This window comes from Podarcis filfolensis (assembly GCF_964270895.1).
Source record: "Podarcis filfolensis genome assembly, chromosome: 4".
NCBI classification, from domain to species: Eukaryota; Metazoa; Chordata; class Lepidosauria; order Squamata; family Lacertidae; genus Podarcis; species Podarcis filfolensis.
The window spans coordinates 33,418,956-33,443,753 of NC_139607.1; the positions used below are offsets into that span (position 1 = coordinate 33,418,956).

Here is a 24,798-nt window from a genome sequence, read left to right on the forward strand (position 1 = left end):
TTTTTGCTGTCAGGAGTCAGCTAAAAAACACTTTGAGGTTTTTAAACTGCTTTGAGAGGGGTGTTCCATTTTGCTTTTACAATCAAGCGTTGTATAAATTTTATGAAATCCAAAATAAATAAGCTAGGAAGTTTCCTAGGCAAAAAGGTTTGGACAAAACTGATCCCGCTATTGGAATAGTCTTCCCTTGTCCCTCAAACGTAGGCATTTCATCAGCTTCTCAGGATCCAGTTACCCATAAAAGTTTTAAATGCCCATGCACCAGCATCAAATATCTAGTGACAAGAGACAAACAAGAACTGGAAGATATTCAGACCAATCGTTTTTGTCTTCCATTTACCTTAAACCACAAGAAGCCAACTTCTAATATCCATTCTACCCTCCTGACAATCATTCAGGAACCATATTTTGTCACATCAACTGATCAGCTTAAAAGCGGTTTGACTTCATAATAGAGTTGGAACCACAGTAGAGAATTCAAGGAGAAATGTATTCTAGAACAAAATGCCTTTAAAAAAATAATAATAAATGATATTTATCTAACTATATTTTCATTTTTTTTTCAAACTTGTAATATTTATCCCGTCTTCCTTAATGGCAACACTATAAGGAATTTCTGCCACACCTTGACAAAATTTTGTGGTGATGCTGGGGACCAGACTTACCCCCTAGCAGATCATTTTTGCCTTAAACCACCCTAATTCATACAGGTAACATTAAAATAATAATAAATGCAGTTTCTGATAAAGTGTGAAGGAGTGCAACATTAAGGCATACCTTCACAAGAAACAAAAACTGCTTTTTCATTGCGATCATTTCCTCATGAGGATCTAAAGTTCTTGGAAATTGGTGCCACATATCTAATATAGAGTTCTCAGAACTGGCACAGAACTTTAGTTCCTCGTTCTAGGCAATGCTAATTTTGTAGTTATCTCAATTACAAAAGCGTAGGAAAGGATTTTAACACTGCAACTGTGTTAACAAAAATCAAACTGCCAAGCAAAATAGTTTAAGAACTGATGACTATTTAAGGTTGCCATGGCAATGCTGCTAAAGATGAAAACTTCAAATTATTTTGTAGGATTGCACTGCAAAACAGGTTTACACTAAAAGAAGACATACTGTGTTCAACGGGGCCCACTGGACCAACATCTTCCTCAAGCTGTCCACTACAACCCTAAGGTTGTGCTCCAACAGTTCAGACCCTCACGAGTGTATGTGTGAAATTAAGATTTATTTTGCCCCAATGTGCAATCTGTTTACCACAGTGACCAACCAGAGGCCTATGGGAAGTCAACAAGCAGGGACCTCAACTGCAGCAGTTTCCTTCCACTACTGATCCTCAGGTACCAAGGGTGGGGTTTTATGGATGCAGCATCATAAAAAGGCTCAAAGGAACCCAGCAAGTGGGCTGGCAGGGTCACAGTGGTCATTTTGCATGGGGCAGAGATTTCAGCACCATGATCAACTCAGAATACATATTTAAAAAAAGAAGAGAAACAAGATGTCTTATAGGCCAGCTCCATGTGTATTCTAGCATCTCAAGAATCTCAGGGTTCATTTTAAAAAAGAATGAAGAAATGTAGACTGAATTCTAGCCTTTATAAGCTGTACAGGTAGGCCTGAAAGCATGTGAGCCGTGCTTAAGCTTCCTCCCAGGTAAGTCAGGTTAGGGACGGAAGCCTTACTGTGTCTATTTTTATTTGTTCTTACACTTTATGTGAGGGGTCGGCAAGGTTTTTGTGGCTTGGGCTGGTTCACGGTCCCGCAGAAGTCACAGTCGGCCAGAGTGCGCGCACACATGTGCAAACGCTATTTCCAGCGCTCCTTCCAGCACCAAGGAGGCGTGGGCAGCTTCCCATTGGCTGCAGGAGCTTCCTGCAGCCAATGGGAAGCCGGACAGAGTAGCGGAAGGCAGTCCCCGCTCTGCTCTGCGCCAGTTTAGCATGGCGCACGGGAGCTGACCGAGCGGGTGGCAGGGGTCCATGGGCCGGTTAAACAACCCCCATGGGCTGCTTGTGGCCCATGGGCCTTAGGCTGCTGACCCCTGCGTTATGTTAATGTTGTTTTTACAGCACATTGTAAAGCCGCTTTGAAACACTTCTGTGGAAAACAACAACAAATATAACACATAAAATATAATAAATAAAATAACTGATATTCAGAGGGGTGCAGCCTCTGACCCTGGAGGTAGTACACAGCCATCATGATTGGTAGCCACTGATAGCTTTCACCTCCTTGAGTCTAAGCCCCTTTAAAAATTGGTCAGGTTGGTGGTAATCATCACAGTGTCTTGAGCTAACGGATTCCATAGTTTACCTACCAGCTGTGTGAAAAAGTACTTCTTTTCATCCATCCTTATTCTCCCACCATTCAGGTTCGTTGCGTTTTAAATAATAAACTCTGGACTCACATGGAAGTAAAAGCAAAATGACCACATGAGACAAGTTACTCTTGTCCCATTTCATAAACACCCCCCTTCCCAAACGTGTGTTTCCTTTACCTACAATGATGAATACTCTTTCATGCATAAGTTACACCTGCAATGGGAAATGAGCATGAAACAGCTTTAACAGCAGTTACTAAATTTGATTATCAAAAGAAATAGGAAAACAACCTGAGTGTTTAATTAATTTACTTTAAAATTTATTTCCAGTAAGTCCGGAAATCCCCTTTTCTCCTCTCACACAGTGATTGGGCAATTTACACACAACGCAGAAAGAACTAACAGTATTCCCAAACTGGCTTGACATATTCTATGTTCCATACCGAAGGCTAGATTTTCTAGCGCAGTGCTGAAATAACAGGGCCAATGGGTTGTCTTCAGTATTGCTTTTCGGTGCTTTTTGGAAGTAGAGTTAAGTCCCTGAAATGCAAATAAAGAGCGGCTGAGACTGCTTACAACTAAACACCAGCAATAAATGTTATATGGCTGTAAAGAAGACTGACTTAGTGCTAAAGTCTTCCTGTCTAAATCATAACAATGGTTTAGCCATTGCTTAAACGCTACAAACAACATTACTGCCAAAGTTTTACCAAAAATAAATAGTCAAGTATTTACTATCTTGTTTTATACAAGACTGGAGCAATATGAAAGATTGGATAAATACTACCTATACAATCCTAGTTAACGGCTAAATCCTATACGTGTGTACTCAGAAATAAGTCCCACTCAGTTCAATGGGCTTACTCTCAAGTAAGCTAATACAGGACTTCAGCCTAGATGTGCAAGTTTTTTAATACCCAAATTGGTAAGTCTTCCTCATCAGCATTCATTCTCCCTTGCTTTTTCGCTGTCTTACACTTCAATTTTGTCCCCTACTTATAGATGGCGCCAGCTCTCTTTTCTTTCAAACCCCCCCTCAAAGCCCAACTTTGCCACATAAGTCTCATCTTGCAGATACCATCTTATCAGGAGGGTCCATTCCATGTGATGTCAAAAATCAAGCTTTTAGTGTGTAGGAACCTACACATGCGTTACATACCGGACAGGCGTATCTCTGCTGTCTTTTTGGCATCTGTTGAAGACATCTCTCTTTCAAGAGACCTTATAAGTGGAGATTTCTATCTCGGTCAGTATCTACACTGGACTTGAAATTGCTTCTATATGCAATAGCTTTTTTCCCTTTTATTTTACGTGTGCTATGGTTTCATATGAGTTTTTAATGTACTGCAATGTTGCTTCCGAGATGCTTCATAAGAAAGAATTCATAAATTAAGCAAGCCTCTAGATTAATCTCTTAATTCCTATTTTTAAAACTGAACAGAGCTTAAGTGTGTATAATTGCACCAGCTCACTTTCCTCTATCCTTCTGCTGTCTTCTTCACTGTCAATTCAGTTTGGAAGCAACTCAGGGAAAGGTTCTGTGTTTTTGCTTATGTAACTTTACAGTACTATGTGCACTCTGTGAAACAAAACAGACCTTTGCGTCTTAAAATTTTCTTTAAAAAAAAGCCTGCCATTTATCTCAAAATATACAGTTTAGCAGGCAAGAAACGCTATGTTATATTTATTGATGGACACATGCAAAAAAATATTCTTGAGATTTTAAGTACATAGAACCTACCAACATATGTTATACTTCCTATAATGGTCTGTTTTGTATACCATGCATTTAGCTTCAAGAATTGAGGAAAAAACCATTCTATATAAATATAGAAATCAACATAAAACCTATTATTGAGACAAATGTCCCATGGTGAGAGTGTATCATATCATCCACATCCAGGTCAAGTATGTGGATGTTTCTTATGTATACCCATAACTTATGGAAACATATTTTGTATGGTCTGGAAAATGCTGCAAATGCAAGCTGTTACGCTAAGAATGAAATCCTATACATGCTTTCCTTAGAGCAATTCCTATTAAACTCAGTGAGGTTTACTTCTGCGTAGACATGCACAAGATTGCAGAACACAGGAAACATTTGCATCTCTTTACTGCCAAGTGTTCAGGGTGTTAAAAAAAAAAAAGACTTAAGCAACAACCACGGCGCAGCACTGCAGCAGGGAACAAATGACTAAGAAGATTGTCAGAGGTTGAGAAACCTCAGCAGAGAAAATCCCATTGCTTTTCAACTGTTTTAACTTTTAAGGATTTGTTGAACAGTTATTGTGGAGGAAACAGTTGCTTTTTGCCCAGTGCAAACATTCATGGGCACTTCCTTACCAGAATAAACATCTGCACCATGGAATGTTGAGCAGACATTATGCCCTTTTAGATTTCATTTTTTACCAGCAAAGAACCACCAAATACAGTAATCAAACCCAGAGTTTGAGAATCAACACACTTCTGCCTATGATCAAAATCTGAACACTTAAGAATTGCTATGATATTGAAGATGCAAAAGGAAAATAGCACAAGGTTATATATATGTCAGTGTAGGTACACATGCAGTCCTCTGCACCAGTCATTAATCAAATCTGGTGGCTACTGAGCTGATCACAATTCCCCAGTTCTGTGCCACATCAGATAGTAGGAACAAATGTATGGTACTTTTACTTTGATCTTCCACCACCAAAACCTTTCAAAGGGCAAGCTTTTCTCATTTAATTACAGTACTTAGCAAAAAAAACAAAGAACAAGTTCTCTGTGCAGCTTACAGAAAAGTTAAGACCATACCAATGTCCAAATTAAACACAAACGTAACATCTAACAGACTAAAGCATAGCAGCAGAATGAAACCCAAGTAAATACAACAACAGGGAACAATATAGTGCAAGAGATATAAAAATCAGATCTAAAGTCAGGGATCATGGCATCTGTGCATTGCAACTTTGAACCATTTTAGAAATCTGATATAAAAGAAGCAGCGAATGGAACAGCTCCAAACCAGTATTTACTTAATTTCATCACATGACCACACTCAAGGATTTAAGGTGCATTGGGTAACCTTTCCTGGTGCAGAGTTTCAGCACAATCAGGAGGGAGCCAGCAAGCATCAAGGGCCAAAGATTAAAAAAAAACAAAAACACAAAGCTAGCAGGCGGCCAAGCTTCCAGCTAAGGAGCATGAATGTTTAAAGATGTGTCTAGTCTTCCTGTACAGAGTCCAAGATAACAACAACAACAACAAAAAAAAAATTATGCCCAGTTTATTCCCAGTAAAAAAATAAGGGAATCCAAAAGGGTAATCCAAAAGTAGCACATGACAGAATCTTCCTGTCAAGACTACAATTGAAATGTTTACCGTACAGTAATTTAACTTCTGCACCACCATGCACATTACCAGTTCAATTAGCGAGCAGCACTCAAATAAGGCCTGAAGGTTTCCTCAGGGGACATTTCAGCATGTCATAATAATGTATCTCCATTAAGGGAAGCGACACGAAAACATAGTTTACATCTCTATTTTTTTCCATTATGTAAAAAGCAACTGACATTTGGCCTCTGTCCCACTCCCTATGACCCTAAACATGCCTGCAAACCACCATCGTAAGAGGCAAATTATGTAATGTGCATTTCAGAAGGGCCTTTTGCATATGCAAAAGATCTCTCTGAAATGCACATTACATAATTTGCCTCTTACGATAGTGGTATATATGGTGGTGGTGATGGTGGTGGTGTGTAAAGAGAGAGAAAACAGATGATGCCCAAAGCAATTTGACCTTCTGTTCCCCCATTAGCTTGGAAACGCTGAATTAGGAAACAGCAGAGGCCTGGCTAATGGCACACATTTCGAGGGATGCTCATTCTTCTTCAAGGAGGTGCAGGTTTGACTTGAGAAGAGGCTCACACATGTGCATCTGCATTTATCCAGACCCTGGGCCTTGAGAAAACGATACCAGCAAGACACCACAAAACAACCAGATATCTGAAGGCACTGAAGAAAAAGACAGGAGGAATGGAGTCGCATCCACCAGGCAAAGAAGCGATGGGGCGGGGGTAGGGGGTCCTCCTCGCCCGTCTAATACCCCACCATGTACCCCCCACCCTGACCTCCATAGAGCATCCTTTTGCCATAGGCACAGTCGCTGTTCCCGCCCCTTTGGAATCTAATGCAAATTCTCCTCCTCCCGCCTCCACAGCCAAGGGCAGGTGGAATTAGCAAATCGCCTTGACATTCATGGCGCTTCTACAAATAAATAAGGTTTCGATGGAGGGGGCGGGGGAGACACACACAAACGCGCGCGCAACATACAGAAGAGTTTTGTGTCACCCTATATGAATGCGAGAAAAAGGAAGGCGAGGAACGGAAGGACCCCTGCAAGACACACACAAACGCACACACTCCCTCTTCTGCTTACAGGATTTGAGGCAAGTGTGCTAACAAGCCTTTGTTCACGGCAGGCGCTTGCATCAAAGGCGATCTCTATCGCTCGCGCGCACACACCCATCTCTTTCCCCATCCTTTTCCTCCTTCCTCCTTCCTCCAGGACCAGAAAGCACAGAGAGAGAGAGAGAGCGCCACCCCCAGCCTCACCGTAGATCATGGCCAGGCCGGTCTCGTGGAGGAAGCGGACGCGGCGGTGCTTGAAGAGCCAGATGGTGAGGATGGTGAGCGTGAGCAGTAGGATGAATGTCAGGAGGCTCACGCTGTCCTGCCGATGGCTCTCCTCGGCTTCTTTCTCCGTGGCGATCTCCTCCAGGGCGCTGCTGCTCCGCTCCCCGGAGCACGGCCCGGGGATTCGAAGCAGCAGCAGCAGCAGCGAAAGGAGCAGGAGCGGAGGAGGGCGCGTCATGCTGCCGGTGGTGCTGGGGCCGCCGCCGCCGCCGCCGGTGTTTCTCTCTTTCCCCGGCCCGCAGCAGCTGCGCACCGAGCCGCCCGCAGCCTCTGCAATTCCTGGCCAGTCTCTTACGCTCGCTCAGCCTGTGGCCGCCAAGCCAGGAGCAGCTTCATCCCCAGTGGCGCGCGCGCCGCCGCCGCCGCCAGACTCCGCCTCTGCGCGGGTCCTCTCCGCCAGGCAGGCCCCGGCAGGCAAAGTTTGCCGGCTGCTGTAGTCCTCGCTGCGTTGCTGCTACTGCTCCGTCTCTCGCCGCTGCCGTCGCCGCCCCGCCTCTTTTAAGGCCTGCCACGCTCCCAGCTGCGCGGCGGCGGCGCCACCTCCTTGCGCTCCCGCACTGAGGCGGGATTTGCGCCGGCAGCGCAACCAGGCGGGAGAATGGCCATACCATTTCAGGCAATATATATATTTCCCGGGGGAATATCGTGTCCGAATGCTCCCCCGCGTCTGGTGCCTTGGAAAGGTCTACTGCTGACTGTTGTTGTTGTGTTTAATTGGGCGACTGTTAAAAAAGCATATTCGACAGTGTAAGGCGCCCCCCCCCGCCACTTCCTGAAGTGGTGGAGGCCATGCTACCGCCTCCTTCCGCAGCCAGGGTACACCACAAGCTGAGTAGAGAAAGCTCAAAGTCCCTTGAGTTGCCAGAGGGTGGGCATCCAGTTCCTGTCGATGCTGCTCTCTCAGAAATTGCAAACCTAGAAGTGAAAAGGGAGCTTAGTGGGAAGCTTGGGGTTCGGGGCTGCCGCAACGCCTGTTCCATTCTCAGTGTCCTTCCAGCAAAAAAACAAGAGAGCCTTTGTGGTGTTGTGACAGTCTTGGACTAGTACCTGGGAGATCAGGGTTCAGATCTTCACACAGCCATGAAGCCCGCTGGGTGAGGATTAAATGTGGAAGTGGAGAAGAACCATGTAGGCCACCTTGAGCTCCTTGGAGATAAGGTGGAATGTAAATACAACCAATAAATTAAAACCAAGTTGCTGTCCAGGGGTTTTTTTTCAGCCAGAACTCGCTGGAACACAGTTCTGGCACCTCTCAGGTGGGTGCCATTGCCATTATAAGAGAACAATGGAGGCGTTCATGGTGAGTTCTCGCACCTCTTTTTCTAGAAAAATAGCAATGTGTATGCTGATACAGAAACACTAGGCATTCTTACCTGGAATGCACCCATTGAGTACTTTCCAAGTAAGCCTAGATAGGATTATGCTTCAGGAGCTGGTGTGGAGTAATGTTTGCACATAGGTAAGATTCCAGATCAAATTCCACCGCAACTATTGTCAGTCAGCTTGAGCCTTTTATCTGCAATATGAGGATAGTTAAACTGAGACCTGCCTTATAGGGTTGCGGTAAGGATTACTGATATAATGTATGTGAACTCTAAAAATTCCTATCCTGCGTTTACGGGGGAGTTCTACTATCTGATGCATGAGTCCTCTCTTAATTCCTGGATTCAGCAAGGGTTAAAATCTAACAGAGGTTTTCATTGTTGAATTAGCCAGGCAAGGGTCATAGTGACCAAAGTAAGATATAGCAAAGGAGGTTGCTCTGTACCAGAGGGCAAATGGATGGCAGTGAGAAAGACAGAGGCCAGTGTGAGAGAGAGCTGGGCTAGAAGCAGATTGCAGGCACAAGCCAGAAAGTGCAACCATGCTTGACTTCCGCCTGAATCCAAGGCTGTGACTGTGGGAGAAGCAAGACATCTTGGGGTGTTAATGGTGTGAGCCCCTTCATTTAAAAACCATATATCATAGATACCACAGTCTCCACTATTCCTCATTCCAAAGAAACCGAATTCTGAGCAAGCACCTGGAACCTCTGGAATTTCGCACCACTTTGAGATTATTTATTATTATTATTTCATTATTTCTACCCAACCCATCTGACTGGGGTGGCATGCAACATTACTATATATGTTTCTTTTTTTCCAGCACTCTTTGGTGCAGCCTCAAACCAGCAAAGTACATTGCAGAACTTCATATAAATGTCTGTCACCTCCCATATTTCATCTTAAGACTGTGACTTAAAGCAGACTCCATCTTTGGCTCCCCTCCCTTCCTCTTGTTTTGTTTACCTTCTAGCCTAATGAAGCATTGTGGAGAATTCAAAAGCTTGCATGCTGCCACATTGGCTTAATAAAGATACTGCTGTAATGTGGGTTTTGACATTTTTCTAAAAGGTCAATTTGACCACCTTTGCTTTCTAGCTGAATGCTAAATATTATAGGAAATCTGAGCCAGATTATTATTTATGGTGTAACTGTTTTCACACATCCTCTCCTTTTAGTCCCTTGATATTTTGTACTGTCAACAACTGGGATAATTAATTCCTTGGAGTCTACTAGCTGTATTTCCCAAAGAGAACTGCAATGTTTACCATATATTCTGTTGGGTAAATATTAAGCAAGGTTATTCGTTTGCTAAGCATGTTAATACTATACATGTTTACTCAGAACAGGGGTGAGGAAACTGTGGCCCTTTCAAATGATGTTGAAGCTCCAGCCACCATGGCCAATGGTCAGAAATGACAGGAGTTAAAGTTCATGTGGGGAACATATTCCCCTTGCCTGTCAAGTGAATACAGGAGAGCTTACTTCTCACTAGGTATGCACACAAAAATGGGGTTGTGTATCCATTGAACTCCATTTGTTTAGGCTTGCCTAAGCCTGTGCAAAATCAGGCAAAAGAAGAAGGATACAAAATAGTGAGCAATTCCTTTTCCCAGTGGCTAGCACAATAGACTGAATTCTGCACTGCAACATGGGAACACAGGGAATCAGTCCCATAGCTCTTCATTTACAAATTGATCTTACTATTACATGTTGATCTTACTATTACATGTTTCCACATCCCTGAATGATGATTCCAGAAGAACAACTATTATACACATCATACAATTACTGCCCACAAGCAACTGGTATTCAGAGGCAAACCACCTCTGGTACTGGTGGTAGTACACAGCCCTCAGGACTAGTAGCCAGTGATAACTTTATCTTCCATGAATTTGTTTAATCCCCTTTTAAAGCCATCCCAAGTTGATGGCATCACTACATCCTGTGGTCACAAATTCTTTTGTTTTAAGTACACACTCTGTGAAGAAGTAGATTATTTTGTCTGTACTGAAGCTTCTGGCTTTCAGCTAAAGCAACCACTGCTTCTTTATTCCTTATTAATATACAGACAGCCTAGTATTTTAAGGTCCATAGGCCTACGTCTGAGGAAGCAGCATAGGATTCCATTGTAAGTTCTATTATGTGAAGGCTGCAGTCCTTTCTTCACTTGCTTGGGAGAAAGTCCCAAGGGGTTTACTTTTGAATAGAGGTGTATAGGGTTGAACTCTAATCTGTCTCCCATTTAATTTGAAATAAAACCTAGTGAGATCCAGGGAAGTGATGGGGCGTGTTTCCCTTGGCCACAAACTCTGTTTAGTACACACCCAAATGGCAGACTCTTTATACTATAAACTTTACAGCGTCACCCATAACCCTTATAAATGCAATAACATTTTCTTAGCAGAGGCCATAAAATAATTCCCAGAGCACATTAGTTATTGGGCAGGGCCAAATTTTGGGAGAAAATGAACACAAACTTGGCCCTGGTGCCTTTTGTCAAATATGAGCCTTTAGTTGCAGCATGCCTGGCTACAATTAACATACACACCTGCTTCTGAGCATGTACAGAGTACACTCCCCCCACCCGTCCCCAGGGGATATTTCAGACCCCAAGGCATTTCTGTTTAGAATCATAGAACTGTAGAGTTGGAAGGCACCCCAAGGGTCATCTAGTCCAACCCCCTTGCAATACAGGGATTTATTTATTTATTTTCACGCCCTGAAAGACAGCAAAGTGTGACGAACAGGAGGAGCGAGTGATTCCCTCCATTATTATTATTATTTGAGAAAAGAAAAAAACCCACTTCTCCCTCTGCCTCCAGGCTCAGGCAGGGGAGGAGGAAGAGGAGAGCCTCCCGATTCGTCAACGAGTCCGATTGACGGCCCTGACCCGAGCCGCCGATAGGCTGCCGCTCGCCCATGGGGGCGGAGCCTCCTCCGTCGCCCTGGGAGACAGGCGAGGTTGAAGCCGGAAGCGGGCGCTTAAAGCGGAGGGCGGGGCCAGGCGAGGCTTATTCGGCTAGCGGGAGCCGCGGCTGGGGTGGTGGCCGCTGCCTTGCGCGATCCCGGAGGCGGGCTGCGCGGTGTGGCTGGAGGTGAACCGCCATGGGCTGCTTCTTCTCCAAGAGGAGGAAGCAGGCCAAAGAGCCGAAGCCCGGCGGCGGCGAGAGCGGGGACGGAGACGTCGCGGTGCCCTCGGAGGCCGAGAAGCAGCCGCAGTACAGCTGGGACCAGCGAGCCAAGGTAACCCTCCGCCCTGCCGCCCACTCCCCGCCAGGGCCAGCTGCACGCGCGGCTGCTGCTTCCCTCCCCTTCTTCCTCCCCCGTTGCTTCTCCCTTGACTGCACGCGTGATCCTCCCTTTCGGACGCCCCTTTCTCCCCTTGGGGCTCCTTCCTTCCCCGCTGCTTCTGCCAAGGATGCACGTGTGAACGCTCTTGGAACAGACACGGGTCGGCTTGGGGTGGCGGAAGCCTGGGTTTTTCCTCCCATCGGCTCTTCCAAGTGCCTCTTCGGGAGGGGGTGGGTGGAAGGAGCCCCAAGGGAAGACCTGCGCGTGGGGGGGTGTTTTTGCAGAAAAATCTGTGTTTAGACACCCTTCCGTAGGCTGGGGTGGTGGTTGTGGTCCAACATTGCTCAGGTACCTTAATGTCCTTAATGTTGTGCAAGCAATTCTGCTACGTGTGGACTTCCATGTCGCTCATCATCTGTTTTCTTCCGCGCCTCTCTACTGACGTCCCGAGTTCCTTTCTTTTTACACGTCTTCTGTCTTTCGTTACTCTTCCTTCCTCTCTGCGTGTACTTCCTTTTCCAGCATGTCTTATCCTCTTACCTGCTTAAGGAGCAGGCTCAACATCACTTAGCACATCCTTTTCTTATCCCTAAGGAAGGTGGTTATCTAACTCCTTAAATCTGCCCTTACTATGCATAGTAAGTGTTGTGGGATCCTAAAGACTACAACAAAGGGTTGTGGAATAAGCTGTTTTGTACTTTCACTCTCAGCATCCTGTGAAAGGTATTTCAAATCATGCCACCAATCGATTTGCCTTTGAGGTACCTCAGCACATCTTGTGTTTGGCAGCTGATATAGTTATCACTCTGGGATTTTGAGCAAAGAGGGCATCATTGTAATCTTGTGTATCTGATTGTAAAACATCATGGTTTCCTCTTATTTCATCCCTCCTACCCACCCCAACCCCTTGTGAATTGGCAATGAGGCTGCAGGTAGTAGCCAAGGCAGCTGTTTCCCGCAGAGGATTCTGTGCTTGTTTGCTAACTAATTGCATTCTTTCCATGTAAGCCGCTCTTTGAGGTCACATACACTTTATTTTCCTGGCTCCTAATTATTTTTTGTTTAGTTGGTTCTGTGCATTGGGTATTTCAAAATTTAGAGGTAATGTAACACTTGACTCATGTTATGGTCATGTGCTTTGTGGGTGGTGGAGGTGATTTCAACTGAGGAAGCTTTTCTGTAGTTTTTGACTCAACTTCCTCTTGTGGTAATGAAAGGAACTTCCCTTAAACAGTATAGTTTGCAATTTGGTAGATCTCATACTAAGGAGTCTAAAATTTTTTTTGCATGACACCATCATTTTTTTTAGTCCACTGTCCCTTTGGTTCCATAAACTCATCCCCTGTACCCCCTGCCCTATAAAAAAAGCTTTATTCAGAAAAGTGCTTTGCATGACCCACTAAGGAAGATAAGGTAAAGGTAAAGGGACCCCTGACCATTAGGTCCAGTCGTGACCGACTCTAGAGTTGCGGCGCTCATCTTGCTTTATTGGCCGAGGGAGCCAGCGTACAGCTTCCGGGTCATGTGGCCAACATGACTAAGCCGCTTCTGGTGAACCAGAGCAGCGCATGGAAACAACATTTACCTTCCCACCGGAGTGGTACCTATTTATCTACTTGCACTTTGACATGCTTTCGAACTGCTAGGTTGGCAGGAGCAGGGACCGAGCAACGGGAGCTCACCCCGTTGCGGGGATTCGAACCGCCGACCTTCTGATCGGCAAGTCCTAGGCTCTGTGGTTTAACCCACAGTGCCACCCTCTAGACAGTAGAATGCAAAACAGTGACAATCATTTGCACAATTACGGTATTCAAAATCCAATTAAAACTATTTAGTTTCATTCAGCATAATTTATGCATTTAAATCAGTGATACCAGCTTTTCAAAGTCTGATAGTCATTTACACCTCTAGTCATTTACACCCCTGGTACCCCCTTGACCAGGCATCCCCAAACTCGGCCCTCCAGATGTTTTGGGACTACAACTCCCATCATCCCTAGCGAACGGGACCAGTGGTCAGGGATGATGGGAAATGTAGTCCCAAAGCTTCTGGAGGGCCGAGTTTGGGGGTGCCTGCCCTAGACTCTTTGTGCCTGCTCCCGTCAGCCATCCCACTGCTCCCTTGGGGAACCACTGTCCTACATAGGATGAATCATCTTATATGTTAGGGTATGAACTGCTCCCAGCGTAGATACGGAAATGAAACACTATTCCATTCTTCAGAGTGACAGTGTCCTTGAAATATGCTGTTGAAGTGATCAGGTTAAATGTTAATTGGTGTGTTATTTCAAATGTCATTTCATTTGAAGTTATTGTTGAGCTTGATTTTCCAAAATCGGCCATCCTGCATGCATAGAGGTGGGGAATCTGTTCTCCTCTAGATATTGCAGGACTCACAACAGGCCCAGCCAGCATGGACAGTGGTCAGGGATTATGGCAGTGCAGCCAAGCATCGTCTTGAGGACTGCACTTTCCCCACCTTTGTCTTTAGGCCTGTCTGTTCTTCTTCTGAGACTGCATATAGCATATGAATGCCCATGTGTTTCAGGGAATAGCCCTTCCTTTAAAGAGAGTGCCTAGGATTTAAACTGTACTAATTCCCTGTGCTATCACTATTCTAAAGCATTGCAGACTTACCTGCAGCAGACTTGACACACTTAAATTTAAGGGATATATTTATATTTAACCATGGCCAAATGCCCTTGTCACCTAAGGCTCTTAAGTGGATTAAATAAAGCCACCAGTTTAATATGTTTTAAAACGGATGGTGATGGAGGAGGATTGGAATTAAGGCAGACGAGGCTACTTGATGAGAAGGACTTGTAATAAATGCTGCACAGATGCGACCTGCAACAAATGCTGCTGTGTAGAATACTCCACCTCAAATTTCTAGATACTCTTTCTCCCACCTCAGTGTCCAGGCAATGTTCTGAATCTGTTTAGGCCTTGTTGGGTTGTTTTCATAGCTTGCTTAGGTTTCCGCCCCCTCCCCTAAAGTTTTTGTTTTGTACTTGTGCAAACCATGGTTTCCTCTGAAAATGCAAAGTGGTGCTGTTGGGGCTATATGAGGACCTGCTTTTTGAGAATTAAAATCTCTCTCTCTCTCTCTGTAGTATGTACACACACACACACACACACACACACCATTAATTCAGGGCTAGTTCTGTATAAATTTTCCTAGTGTCATCTTCTCCAGCTCTTCTATAGCAGGAGTGAGCAGACCAGCCTTGTCAAATCTACTTGGTTTTTTACTTGAACCCTAAGAACAGGGGTGGGGTGGGGGACCAGAGACATAAGGAGAAGGCATGTAATCAGAATTAAAGAACTACAGTGGTACCTCGGGTTAAGTACTTAATTCGTTCCATAGGTCTGTTCTTAACTTGAAACTGTTCTTAACCTGAAGCACCACTTTAGCTAATGGGGCCTCCTGCTGCTGCCACGCCACCGGAGCACGATTTCTGTTCTCATCCAGAAGCAAAGTTCTTAACGTGAAGCACTATTTCTGGGTTAGCGGAGTATGTAACCTGAAGCGTATGTAACCTGAGGTACCACTGTACAGGCCTATGAGTGCATGCTGAGCCTAGGAACTGAGTTGGGAAGAGCGCAGAAAGAAGAAACTCCATGGTACACAGCACAACCGGGTGCCTTCATATGCCTCACAGCAGGTGCTATAACTCTACAACAGTTAGACTTCACCCCAGAAGACACACTCTTCCATTGTCTCCTGAGACTGATGGATACCAACCAACATCTAGAAACAAATTAAGATTTTAAATCAAGTCCACTCCTTGTTAGCTTTCTTCATTTCAGCAGCCTAATTTACATAAAAATACTATATTGAAGCCATTGTTCAATAATTGGGAGTCTGTAGCTCTTGCTGATCTACTACAGATCCCTGCGAGATCTACCAGTAGATTCTCATCTGCCTACTGCAGCTCTTTATGATTATCTTGCTAATGCCAAACCATATATTCTAATCAAATTGGCTATACTTTCATATTTCAAACACAGCTAGAAAGTCATGTGTGGGTGAGCCTTAATTTCAGGTCATTTTAGCTCCTAAAACTAACTTTATTGAAGGGCTTGTGTGAATGTAGATGAAAGTAGGTCAGGTTTTAGTCTGCCTGTAACCACTTTTCAAGAGTTTCCTACTGGTACATTTCATACATGAGACAAGAAAACCATTTGTAGTACAGTAGATAGTATGATCTTGTGGTGTTGTAGCTATAATTTTTAATTGGTTGCCTATTCTTTTAATTCTGTTGTGCTCTGCCAGAAGGCTAAATAAAATATCTGGTATATGAGCATGGAATGGAGCAGGACTGAACAGGCCACACACACTCGTGCAGTGCAGTTACAGAGAACAGCATTACTGGGCATTCCTGAGTTTGTGACATGCCTTTGTATCTTTTCTTGTCCTGCCTTGCTCAATCCTGGACTATCTATAATTTCAACATTCACAATACACTTTTAAAAGCATTTTTAAAGCATATTTCAGGGCAGAAGAAGAGCACTAAAATGTGTGACAGTTCCCAGCAATATGTGTAACTTCGCTTTCTGTGCAATTTTAGTTCCACTTGGGGCTAGTCTAATACTGAAAATTATGTACATGTCCTCATGTAGTGTATAAATAGAACATTTTACAGGAAAAATACTACTGAGATGTGACTTGGGGGAGTTTTTTCCCCTTTCTGATCAACTTCCTTTTTTATAAGGGATTCAGTAAATAAACTGAATAGTTATTTTAACATAGTTATGTTACCTGGGTTTAATAGCATATGTAGTTGATCCCTTTTAGAAACTGTTTAGAGATGCAACTTTGAAGTTGCCTTGTTTCAACAAACTATAGGTAAAGGTAAAGGGACCCCTGGCCATTAGGTCCAGTCGTGGCCGACTCTGGGGTTGCGGCGCTCATCTCGCTTTATTGGCTGAGGGAGCCGGCGTACAGCTTCCGGGTCATGTGGCCAGCATGACTAAGCCGCTTCTGGCGAACCAGAGCAGTGCATGGAAACGCCGTTTACCTATTTATCTACTTGCACTTGACGTGCTTTTGAACTGCTAGGTTGGCAGGAGCAGGGACCGAGCAATGGGAGCTCACTCGAACCGCCGACCTTCTGATCGGCAAGTCCTAGGCTCTGTGGTTTAACCCAAAGCGCCACCCACGTCCCTATCATTAATTAATTAATGAATAATGTTAACTATGGTTTGTCGCAATTTGGATGTCATGGCAAACAAAGCAAAACATTCCAGACTGCTTCTTAAGACTATACAGAAGGAGCAAGGCTTACTGTGGCACCATTCTTCTATCACCAGTGTTCGAAACTCCCATTGTTCTAGGCACATTTTGCGACAGGGAATTTCATTAGCATGAGCAGTTTCTGAGCTCTGGGGTGCAGTACTGCACCTAAGATTTCAGATTAAAAATGCAGAGTGGAAGGAAAGGAGGACTTTTTTCTGTCTTCCCACTTCCAGCTACTCTCTGAAAACTGGAGAAGAGACCCTTTTAAGAATATTAGTGGGGTGGGCAGGGGAAGGACTAGACCATGTGAAAAATGAACATAATATTTTAGCTGCAGTTCATTCATTTTCAGCTTTGTATTCTTACTATATAAAAAAGTGTGCCTAGACATTCCATTGTTGCGCCCATAAGCTAGGTTTAAGGTGCCATTTAGCTCCTAGCTTTCATATCTCAGTTTCTATCACCAAGTCACAGATTAGTGTTTCGTGTGAATGAACTTTTTCAAGTCGATAAGAACTGCATTCTTCAAGTTACCAATTTGTGTACCGTGCAGTAATATGGTAATATACAAATGTTAGATTTAGTATCTAAAAGTCAGTTTTACTTTGTGCTCCTTGAAGGAATTGGGAGAAAAATGAATATTTGAGGAAGTTAAACTAGATTGCAACAGTGCTTCAACTGCATTCTTAACATTACCAAATAAAATGGGGAAAGAAGACAAAAAGGAGACAAAGCAGCTCTTAGCATTTGGCCTTCAATTCGCTATGACACCAGGGAAGAACAAAAATGGTGGCATGAAATGCTGCCTGAATAGTCTTGGTTCTACATGGATGCTTCTGTTCCTGTACTAGATTTGAGTGTGGTTTTTATTTTGAGAATCTTCTGAAAGGTGATTTTTAGTCACTCTTGGTATAATAGACCAGAATATGAATATTCTAAGTAAATAGCAGGTTTAAAAAGCACATTATTTGTATTCTGTTTCTGGCAGTAATACGTCTTGCTGGCCAATTTTATTAAATTATTATGTTCTGAATTACCTCAATTATCTGTTGACATTGTGGATGTGTTGTAACTTGGCTTGCTATCTATAGCCTAAAGTTACCTAAATGTAATTATACTCCCTTAAAACAGTAATCATTTCTCTGCCCTTTCCTTAATAAAGTTAATCTGGAGTATATGATGGTGCCCTATGCCAAGTCAGATCATCAGTTCATATAGCTCAATATTGTTGGCACTGATAGACAGTGGCTCTTTGAGATTTCATGATGGAGTAATTTCCCCAGCCCCCCCCCCCCCGGGGGGGGGGCAGGGGAAGGTGGATTGAACCTGTGATCTCTTGCAAGCAAAGCATATGCTCTGTTACTGAATTACAGCCCATCCCCAGTGTACATATTTAACTGTAAACCTTAGCAATTCTGTTCTGCAAAAGGTTATTCTATCAGTGAAAAGGCATCACTGAACTTCTGTGTGTTCAGTTTTATTTCATGGCACAACTTCATATCTGACTGGTTGACCATTGTATGCCACTTGTACATTCATTGGCAACAAAAATCAGTCCAAAAAGAATCTCTTTCCTTGCATCTCTTATCCTTGAGTAACAGGACAGTTGCTTATATAAATAACAGAGAAAATATTTCTTTGGAATACAGCAACGTCACAAAAGAAGTAAGTCATTCACCACAATGTGCTAACTTTCTCTTAGGGATAGCTTATTGAGCGTATTGTCTTGCTACATGCCTGTGCTTTTCTTTCAGATTGATCCCAAAGACTACATGTTTTCTGGACTCAAGGATGAAACAGTAGGACGTTTACCTGGGAAAGTTGCAGGGCAACAGTTTGTTATTCAAGACTGTGAAAACTGCAATATCTACATCTTTGACCACTCGGCTACAATCACTATTGATGACTGTACAAACTGCCGAATATTTTTAGGACCTGTGAAAGGCAGCGTGTTTTTCCGCGATTGCAAAGATTGTAAATGTGTAGTGGCTTGCCAACAGTTTCGTACCCGGGACTGCAGAAAGATGGACGTCTTTCTGTGCTGTGCCACCCAACCCATCATTGAATCATCTACAGGTATGAAGTTTGGGTGTTTCCAGTACTACTATCCAGAGCTGGCTTTGCAGCTGAAAGACGCAGGGCTGAGCATCTTTAACAATACATGGAGCAATATCCATGATTTCACACCGGTATCGGGAGAGAACAACTGGAGTCTTCTAGCTGCGGACGCTTTAGTTCAGGACCATGTACCACTGCCAACAGCTGAGGAACTGAAAGCTGTCAGGATTTCAACGGATGCCAACAGGAGCATAATTCCAGTTACGCAGGGTAGACGTCCAAAGCACAGTGAAGAATCTTGCCTGGCCGTATTCTTTGCTGGGGATTATACAACTGCCAATGCTAGAAAGTTAATTGATGAGGTAAGAAACACACGGCTGTCTCTCACATCTTGACATGTATTTCTTAAAAACTATGAAACCTTTCTAAAAACGTACGTTTAAGTGCCAAACTACTCTTTAGTTTCTAAATGGCTGCTAGGAAGTTGCACTTGGTGTAGCCAAACTATTGCTCCGGATTTTTCTGTTTTCCTATATTCACATTCACTGTGCGCATAGGAAATTTACTGTGAGGGTGGGGTGCTGTAACTTGATCCTGTAGCCTACTTATTTCTTTTAACCTAGCCATTGGAGAAAATTCATCAGATTTGGATAAGACCATGGATTGTATCCCGTTAGCTTGCATAAAAAGGCTATGATCAAGAAAATTTTTCCTGTTTACAATACAGTGGTACCTCAAGTTAAGAACTTAATTCGTTCTGGAGGTCCGTTCTTAACCTGAAACTGTTCTTAACCTGAGGTACCACTTTAGCTAATGGGGCGGCCGCGCGATTTCTGTTCTCATCCTAAGGCAAAGTTCTTAACCTGAGGTACAATTTCTGGGTTAGTGGAGTCTGTAACCTGAAGCATCTGTAACCCGAGGCATCACTGTATTCAGTCATTTGCTTTACCTTTGTCCCCCTAGTGAAGGAAGGGTCTCTGATGCACTGTATGGGGAGTGGGACTTGAAGAAGATTGCCTTGATGGAAGGTTCTGCCGCATCAAATAATTTTCCATAGGGCACCATTTCGTAGAATCATAAAATCATAGAATCTTAAGAGTTGGAAGGGATCCAAGAGTCAGCTAGTCCAACCCCTTGCAATGCAGGAACCTTAGCTATACCATTTATATACCACCCCATGTCATCTGCGGATGGGGGTTGCCTCACATTTTTCATTTGTGCACTTGCCACGGTGGCTTATCACTTTGGAACATGATAGCTGTGTATAACCTGAGGTTCACTAAAATGGGGAAGAAGCATAGGAGCCAACTCCTTGGGCCTGAGTTCCCTTTGCCCCACCATAAAATATCTGAGGGGACCGTCCCCTCCCATGGTTGACATGCATTGCATTCAAATGTGGGGCAGAGCTTACCTGCCCCCCTCCCCACTATTTTATTCCAGTTGCCATCTCTGGGAGGAAGCATAAAGAAACAAAGGTGAAGCAAATGACTGAATATTGTAAACAGGATTTATTTATTTATTGCATATATTGGTTATAGTCTTTATGCAAGCAAAATAGTATGTTAAGTAATATTTAGTTAATTTATATGAAATTCTAATTCTTGTTGCAATAGATGACCGGCAAAGGCTTCTGGCTAGTTCAGACTAAAGAGGTTTCCATGAAAGCGGATGATGCTCGGCGAGTGTTCCAGGAAAGAGCGACTGAATTTATCCCTTTAGTTGAAAAAGGTATGACTACTCCAAAAAACAAACCCTTCCGTTCCTTTAAATTTACTTAATAAAACGATTGAAGTTGTATTCTTTGATACATATTTTAAGTGTCATAAAAAACTTTTTTTAAAGGATATAAAAAAGCACAGTAACCATAATCTCACATTGAAATACAATAGTCATTAGTTCTTACATCTAAAGTTGAAAATACGAGTTGATATAAGCCCTCCAGAAGTCCAAATAGGTATCTACAGAAATAATATGCATCATACATTGAGCTTGACAGGGTGCCTAATTCAAAGGCTTTTGATAAACACAGCAAAACCTAAGGGTCATAAAGTATAAATATGCCTTATATTGCTCTGTAGGAAGCCCATCTGGCCCTGGTGCTTTCCTGCTCTTCATCTTATGCATGACATTCTTAATTTCTTCCATTTGCAAAGATTTTGCAAGATTTTCCTTTTGTCGCATATCTACAGGAGAACAAACTACAAAAAGAAGTTTTGAGAATCACAGCCTATAGGAACATTTTTATCCTTATAGGAACATTATCCTTCCCGTAAAAATTGGAGTAATACTTCTGAAACTTAATTTATTTCATTTTTGTGTTTTATAGACCATATTATGTCCACCTCTAACCAGCAGGATAATGCTCACTTTTTTTGTTTAAAACAAAAAGTCAATATTTTGCCTGGTCTTTCATGCTTTCCTAATATATTTGCTGCTGAAATTGTTGTTGGTTTAGCAAATAAGGATGACAAAACCTTTAGTTGCTTTAATGTAATGTATTGTTTTCCCCATGAAGTCATTGAAGCACTTTGATTTGCATGTTTAAATATATCTTTTGAAGAAAGGCTTATATAAAGGAGTTAAGAAATTTACCAGTTGCTTTGCTAAGCCCTTCTACATAGACATTTTCTTTTTCAAAAGGTAAACCTAATATTTAAACAGGCATTATTGTTTCTCAAACATGTATTGCTGGTCAAAATGTACCGGCATGTTAGTTCATATATTTAGACTTGAGGGAAAGCTGTTGTACTCTCTCAAACTTTGGGGGGGGGGGGTATTGTCTTGTTTGTTACTATGTTATGTATTTTTGTGTTTTTATCCCGTAATCTACCCTATGATCCTTGGATGAAGGGTAGTATATAAATAATATAAAATGAATATATAAATAATTTTTTGGTAAAAATTGTAATTAGGTGGCTCAGTTTTTCTGTAGTTTCACTGAAACCTCATTCTGGATTGTTGGGGTAGTAGCGTTAGCAGAAGAAAATAGTTGGGAGTGTAGAGAGAGGTTCTGTGTAGGTTTCAGACTTCTGGTGTAACACTAGACTTGTTTTCTGAGATACAGCTTTTTCTCTCAAGGACTGCTTCTGCTCTTACTGTGAAAAGAGTGCAATATTTTCTGTGGGCCAAATGTCTGAAAATTCCTAATGACAAAAATACTGTCTTTTTCTTAGGTCCCGTTGTTGCGCTAGAGTTCTGTGGTGACGGTTCTGTAGCAGCATGCCAAGACATTGTTGTTAATGTCTTCAGTGGAGCGAAGGTGAGTAGCGTGAGTAGCAGCACAGGTTCTAGAATTTTCTAGAACTATTGATCTCATTTGCAAGTTACTTTAGTTATTGAAATACAGTTATTCAAAAGAGTGCTTGATTCTGAAACCAGTTTGTTTTTTAATTCAATGCTAACTTTCAAAATTAAGACTACTTTTTAAAACTTTATCTCCTCCTTCATCCAAGGAGCTCGGGGCAGCATGTTTCAGCCCTTGGCGAGATGCTTAATAGAAGCATAGTGACTGGTCCAATGCGTTTGCTTAACCACAGCCTGCAGTATCCAAATTGATAAACTGTGGTTAATGATAACTATGGTATGTTTGAAACAAGCCAACTACAAAACATGTTTCTCTCACTTTGGTATTACTGTTTTATCCAGGATTTAAGTTGGCTTTTAACTTGAATTGACTCAGTAGTAGGAGTGGCTTAACAATATGATCCAGTTTTTAAAAACTAGAATCTTGTATAAAATCATCTGGTTGAGGGCATGTTAGTGATTTTCATTTTCATTTTAAACTACAGGTTTTTGTATCAGAGGACAAGGCATCGGCTTCCAGAGAAGTAGACAGCTTCTATAATTTTGCTGATATGCAGATGGGAATGTGAAGTAGACATATGCATCTTATTGACGGTTGAGATGTACTTTAGGTTTGTATAGCACTCAGTTGATAGTCGGACACTTTGAAGAAAAACAAGAAGTTGCCTTTACAATTTTTTTTTTAAATTAAATGCATCCAACAAATAACACGCCACATATCAGATACCTTTATAAGCTCTTTAGTGCTCACCTGCTTATGCCCAATTCTTTCTTGCATATAATGTTTCAATGTTATAAGCCTGGCAGTCCGTTCAGTATGTTTGGTAGAATTTAGGAGAGAGCCGGTACCCATGCGCTTTGGTTTTTGTCAAAATTAAAACTTATTTGCAACCAAGTTCACTCCACAGGTACCATAATTTAAACTTTTGTAAGTGATCTGCTTTTACAGAATACAGAAAATTTTGCTAAAGTTACACACACCTTGATTTTTCAGTGGGAACGATCTAATGTACTTCACTCACACTGAAATCAATATGGCTGACTTTGGATTGTTCCCCTTGCATGCAAGGAGCAGAGATGAGAAATTCCAGCTTAATTTTTTGTGCTAAAGTCTCAGGTTCTACACTGACTTAAAGTATATTTAGTGACTACACTTTAAATACTCAATCACCGCAGAAGTGCTTGCAGAAACAGAGTTAGTATTCCTACAGGAGACTTAGTACCTCTTGGTACTGAGAGCTGCTTTGAATTCTTGCATTAAGAGTAATTTTTCCAAATGTATTAAATTTATGAAAAGCAGGGTGAGCCTCCTTGCATAAAAATCTAAAGTGGGAGCTTGCAAATCCTGCTTTTTGGTCATCCAAATCTGCTCTGAGCTTGAGTGTTGATGACTTCACTCTGTTTTGTTTGGTGCCATCTCCAAGCACCTGTTATAATTGTTAACTTCTATCTCAAATGTTGAAGGAGGATGCATCTGCAGGACTTTGCGCTGGTTTAGAATGTCAAAATAAAGATGAAAGATTAACAAGACAATGCAATCAGGTTTACGCATTCTGAGTGCAACACGATGGCTTAGAGTACAAATCATGTCTCTTGGCTATGCTTAATCTGGAAGGTGGCATGTTAAGTACAAAGTAGGTGTACTCAAAAGATTGTAATTATACTGAAATCTGTAGAAACCGGTGCTGTATACAAGCTGTAAAAAGAAATAATTTTCTTTCTTTTTCTTCAACTGTATAAATATGTGCTATATGGAAATAAGGGTTTTATCTGCTAGAATGGTACTATATGCTGGATAAAGACAACATAATTTTTACCTGAAGCTTTAACAGGAAATAACTTTTAAAATCAGAGGAAATGCTCTGCAATGTGTAGGGAGAGATAATTTGTCAAATCATTGAAGGTTTTTAATAACATTTCCTAATTTCTTTTTATACTGTCAAAATTGAAGGATTCTGTGTAGTTAATTTCTGGATCTTTGTGAATTATTGCTTATTCTTTATAAGGTAAACTGTTCAGCTAATTCATTGGTATCATACTACAGTAAGTGCTTTATCAGGGTTTTGTATGTTTGTTATGGCTTTTATAATGCCTTTTTTGTCTAGCACTTGTAAAATGTGATTTATAATAAATATTTAAATGAAAAAGCCCTGTAACTTTTTAATTAAAAATGTAGGGGTGTGTGTAATGTTCTAAACGAATCTGTTCACGGTTGTGTAACTAATTTAATTGGTCTCATTGCTGCCCTCTTGTCACTTTATTTAGCTGAGCTTTGTCCTTTAATATTTGACGTTATATACTTCATGTAGCAACTGATAATGAGCTGGATCAAGACGAGACTGAGCCAGGACACTTTCACAACAGGGCTTCTTACTCTCCCACTATTTCCTTTTAAAGGCCTGACAAGAAGGTCCAAACAGGGCCATCCTTAGAGCGGGCAAGCCAGGTGGTCCCCCTAGGTGCTGATCAGAGGGGAACACCAAACTGAGCTCAGTGACTGCATTTTTTATAAAAATGTATTATCTGCAGAGAGTTAGGACAGCAAAAAGTAACCTTTTCAAGGTTCGATAACTACAAAAA

At 42.3% G+C, this 24,798-nt stretch overlaps 2 protein-coding genes across 3 annotated transcripts in view; one reads left to right on the top strand and one right to left on the bottom strand.

Annotated features, from left to right (window-relative positions):
- The window catches only part of SLC9A7 (solute carrier family 9 member A7), a 50,656-nt gene extending 43,003 nt beyond the window's left edge, over window positions 1–7,653 (bottom strand). Inside the window, exon 1 of one of the 2 annotated variants that reach the window (XM_083610683.1) lies at window positions 6,923–7,653. In XM_083610683.1, coding sequence (XP_083466809.1) covers window positions 6,923–7,181 — 259 coding nt within the window. In that variant the 5' untranslated portion in view covers window positions 7,182–7,653. The remainder of the gene's footprint in view (window positions 1–6,922) is intronic. The other variant, XM_083610682.1, reaches the window with a different exon arrangement.
- An 839-nt stretch (window positions 7,654–8,492) lies between these two features.
- On the top strand, window positions 8,493–22,892 carry RP2 (RP2 activator of ARL3 GTPase). Its single transcript, XM_083610949.1, has 5 exons — window positions 8,493–11,571; window positions 18,612–19,277; window positions 20,529–20,643; window positions 22,089–22,174; window positions 22,704–22,892. The coding sequence occupies exons 1-5, from the start codon at window positions 11,434–11,436 to the stop codon at window positions 22,785–22,787; spliced, it is 1,089 nt and encodes a 362-aa protein (XP_083467075.1). The 5' UTR covers window positions 8,493–11,433; the 3' UTR covers window positions 22,788–22,892.
- Window positions 22,893–24,798: the final 1,906 nt, after the last annotated feature.

Excerpts from the sequence above, each read along its gene's own strand:
- RP2 (XM_083610949.1), top strand. The coding sequence starts at position 11,434 with ATGGGCTGCTTCTTCTCCAAGAGGAGGAAGCAGGCCAAAGAGCCGAAG. Across the intron at positions 11,572-18,611 it reads GCTGGGACCAGCGAGCCAAG|ATTGATCCCAAAGACTACAT; the intron begins GTAACCCTCCGC and ends CTTTTCTTTCAG. Across the intron at positions 20,644-22,088 it reads TATCCCTTTAGTTGAAAAAG|GTCCCGTTGTTGCGCTAGAG; the intron begins GTATGACTACTC and ends TCTTTTTCTTAG.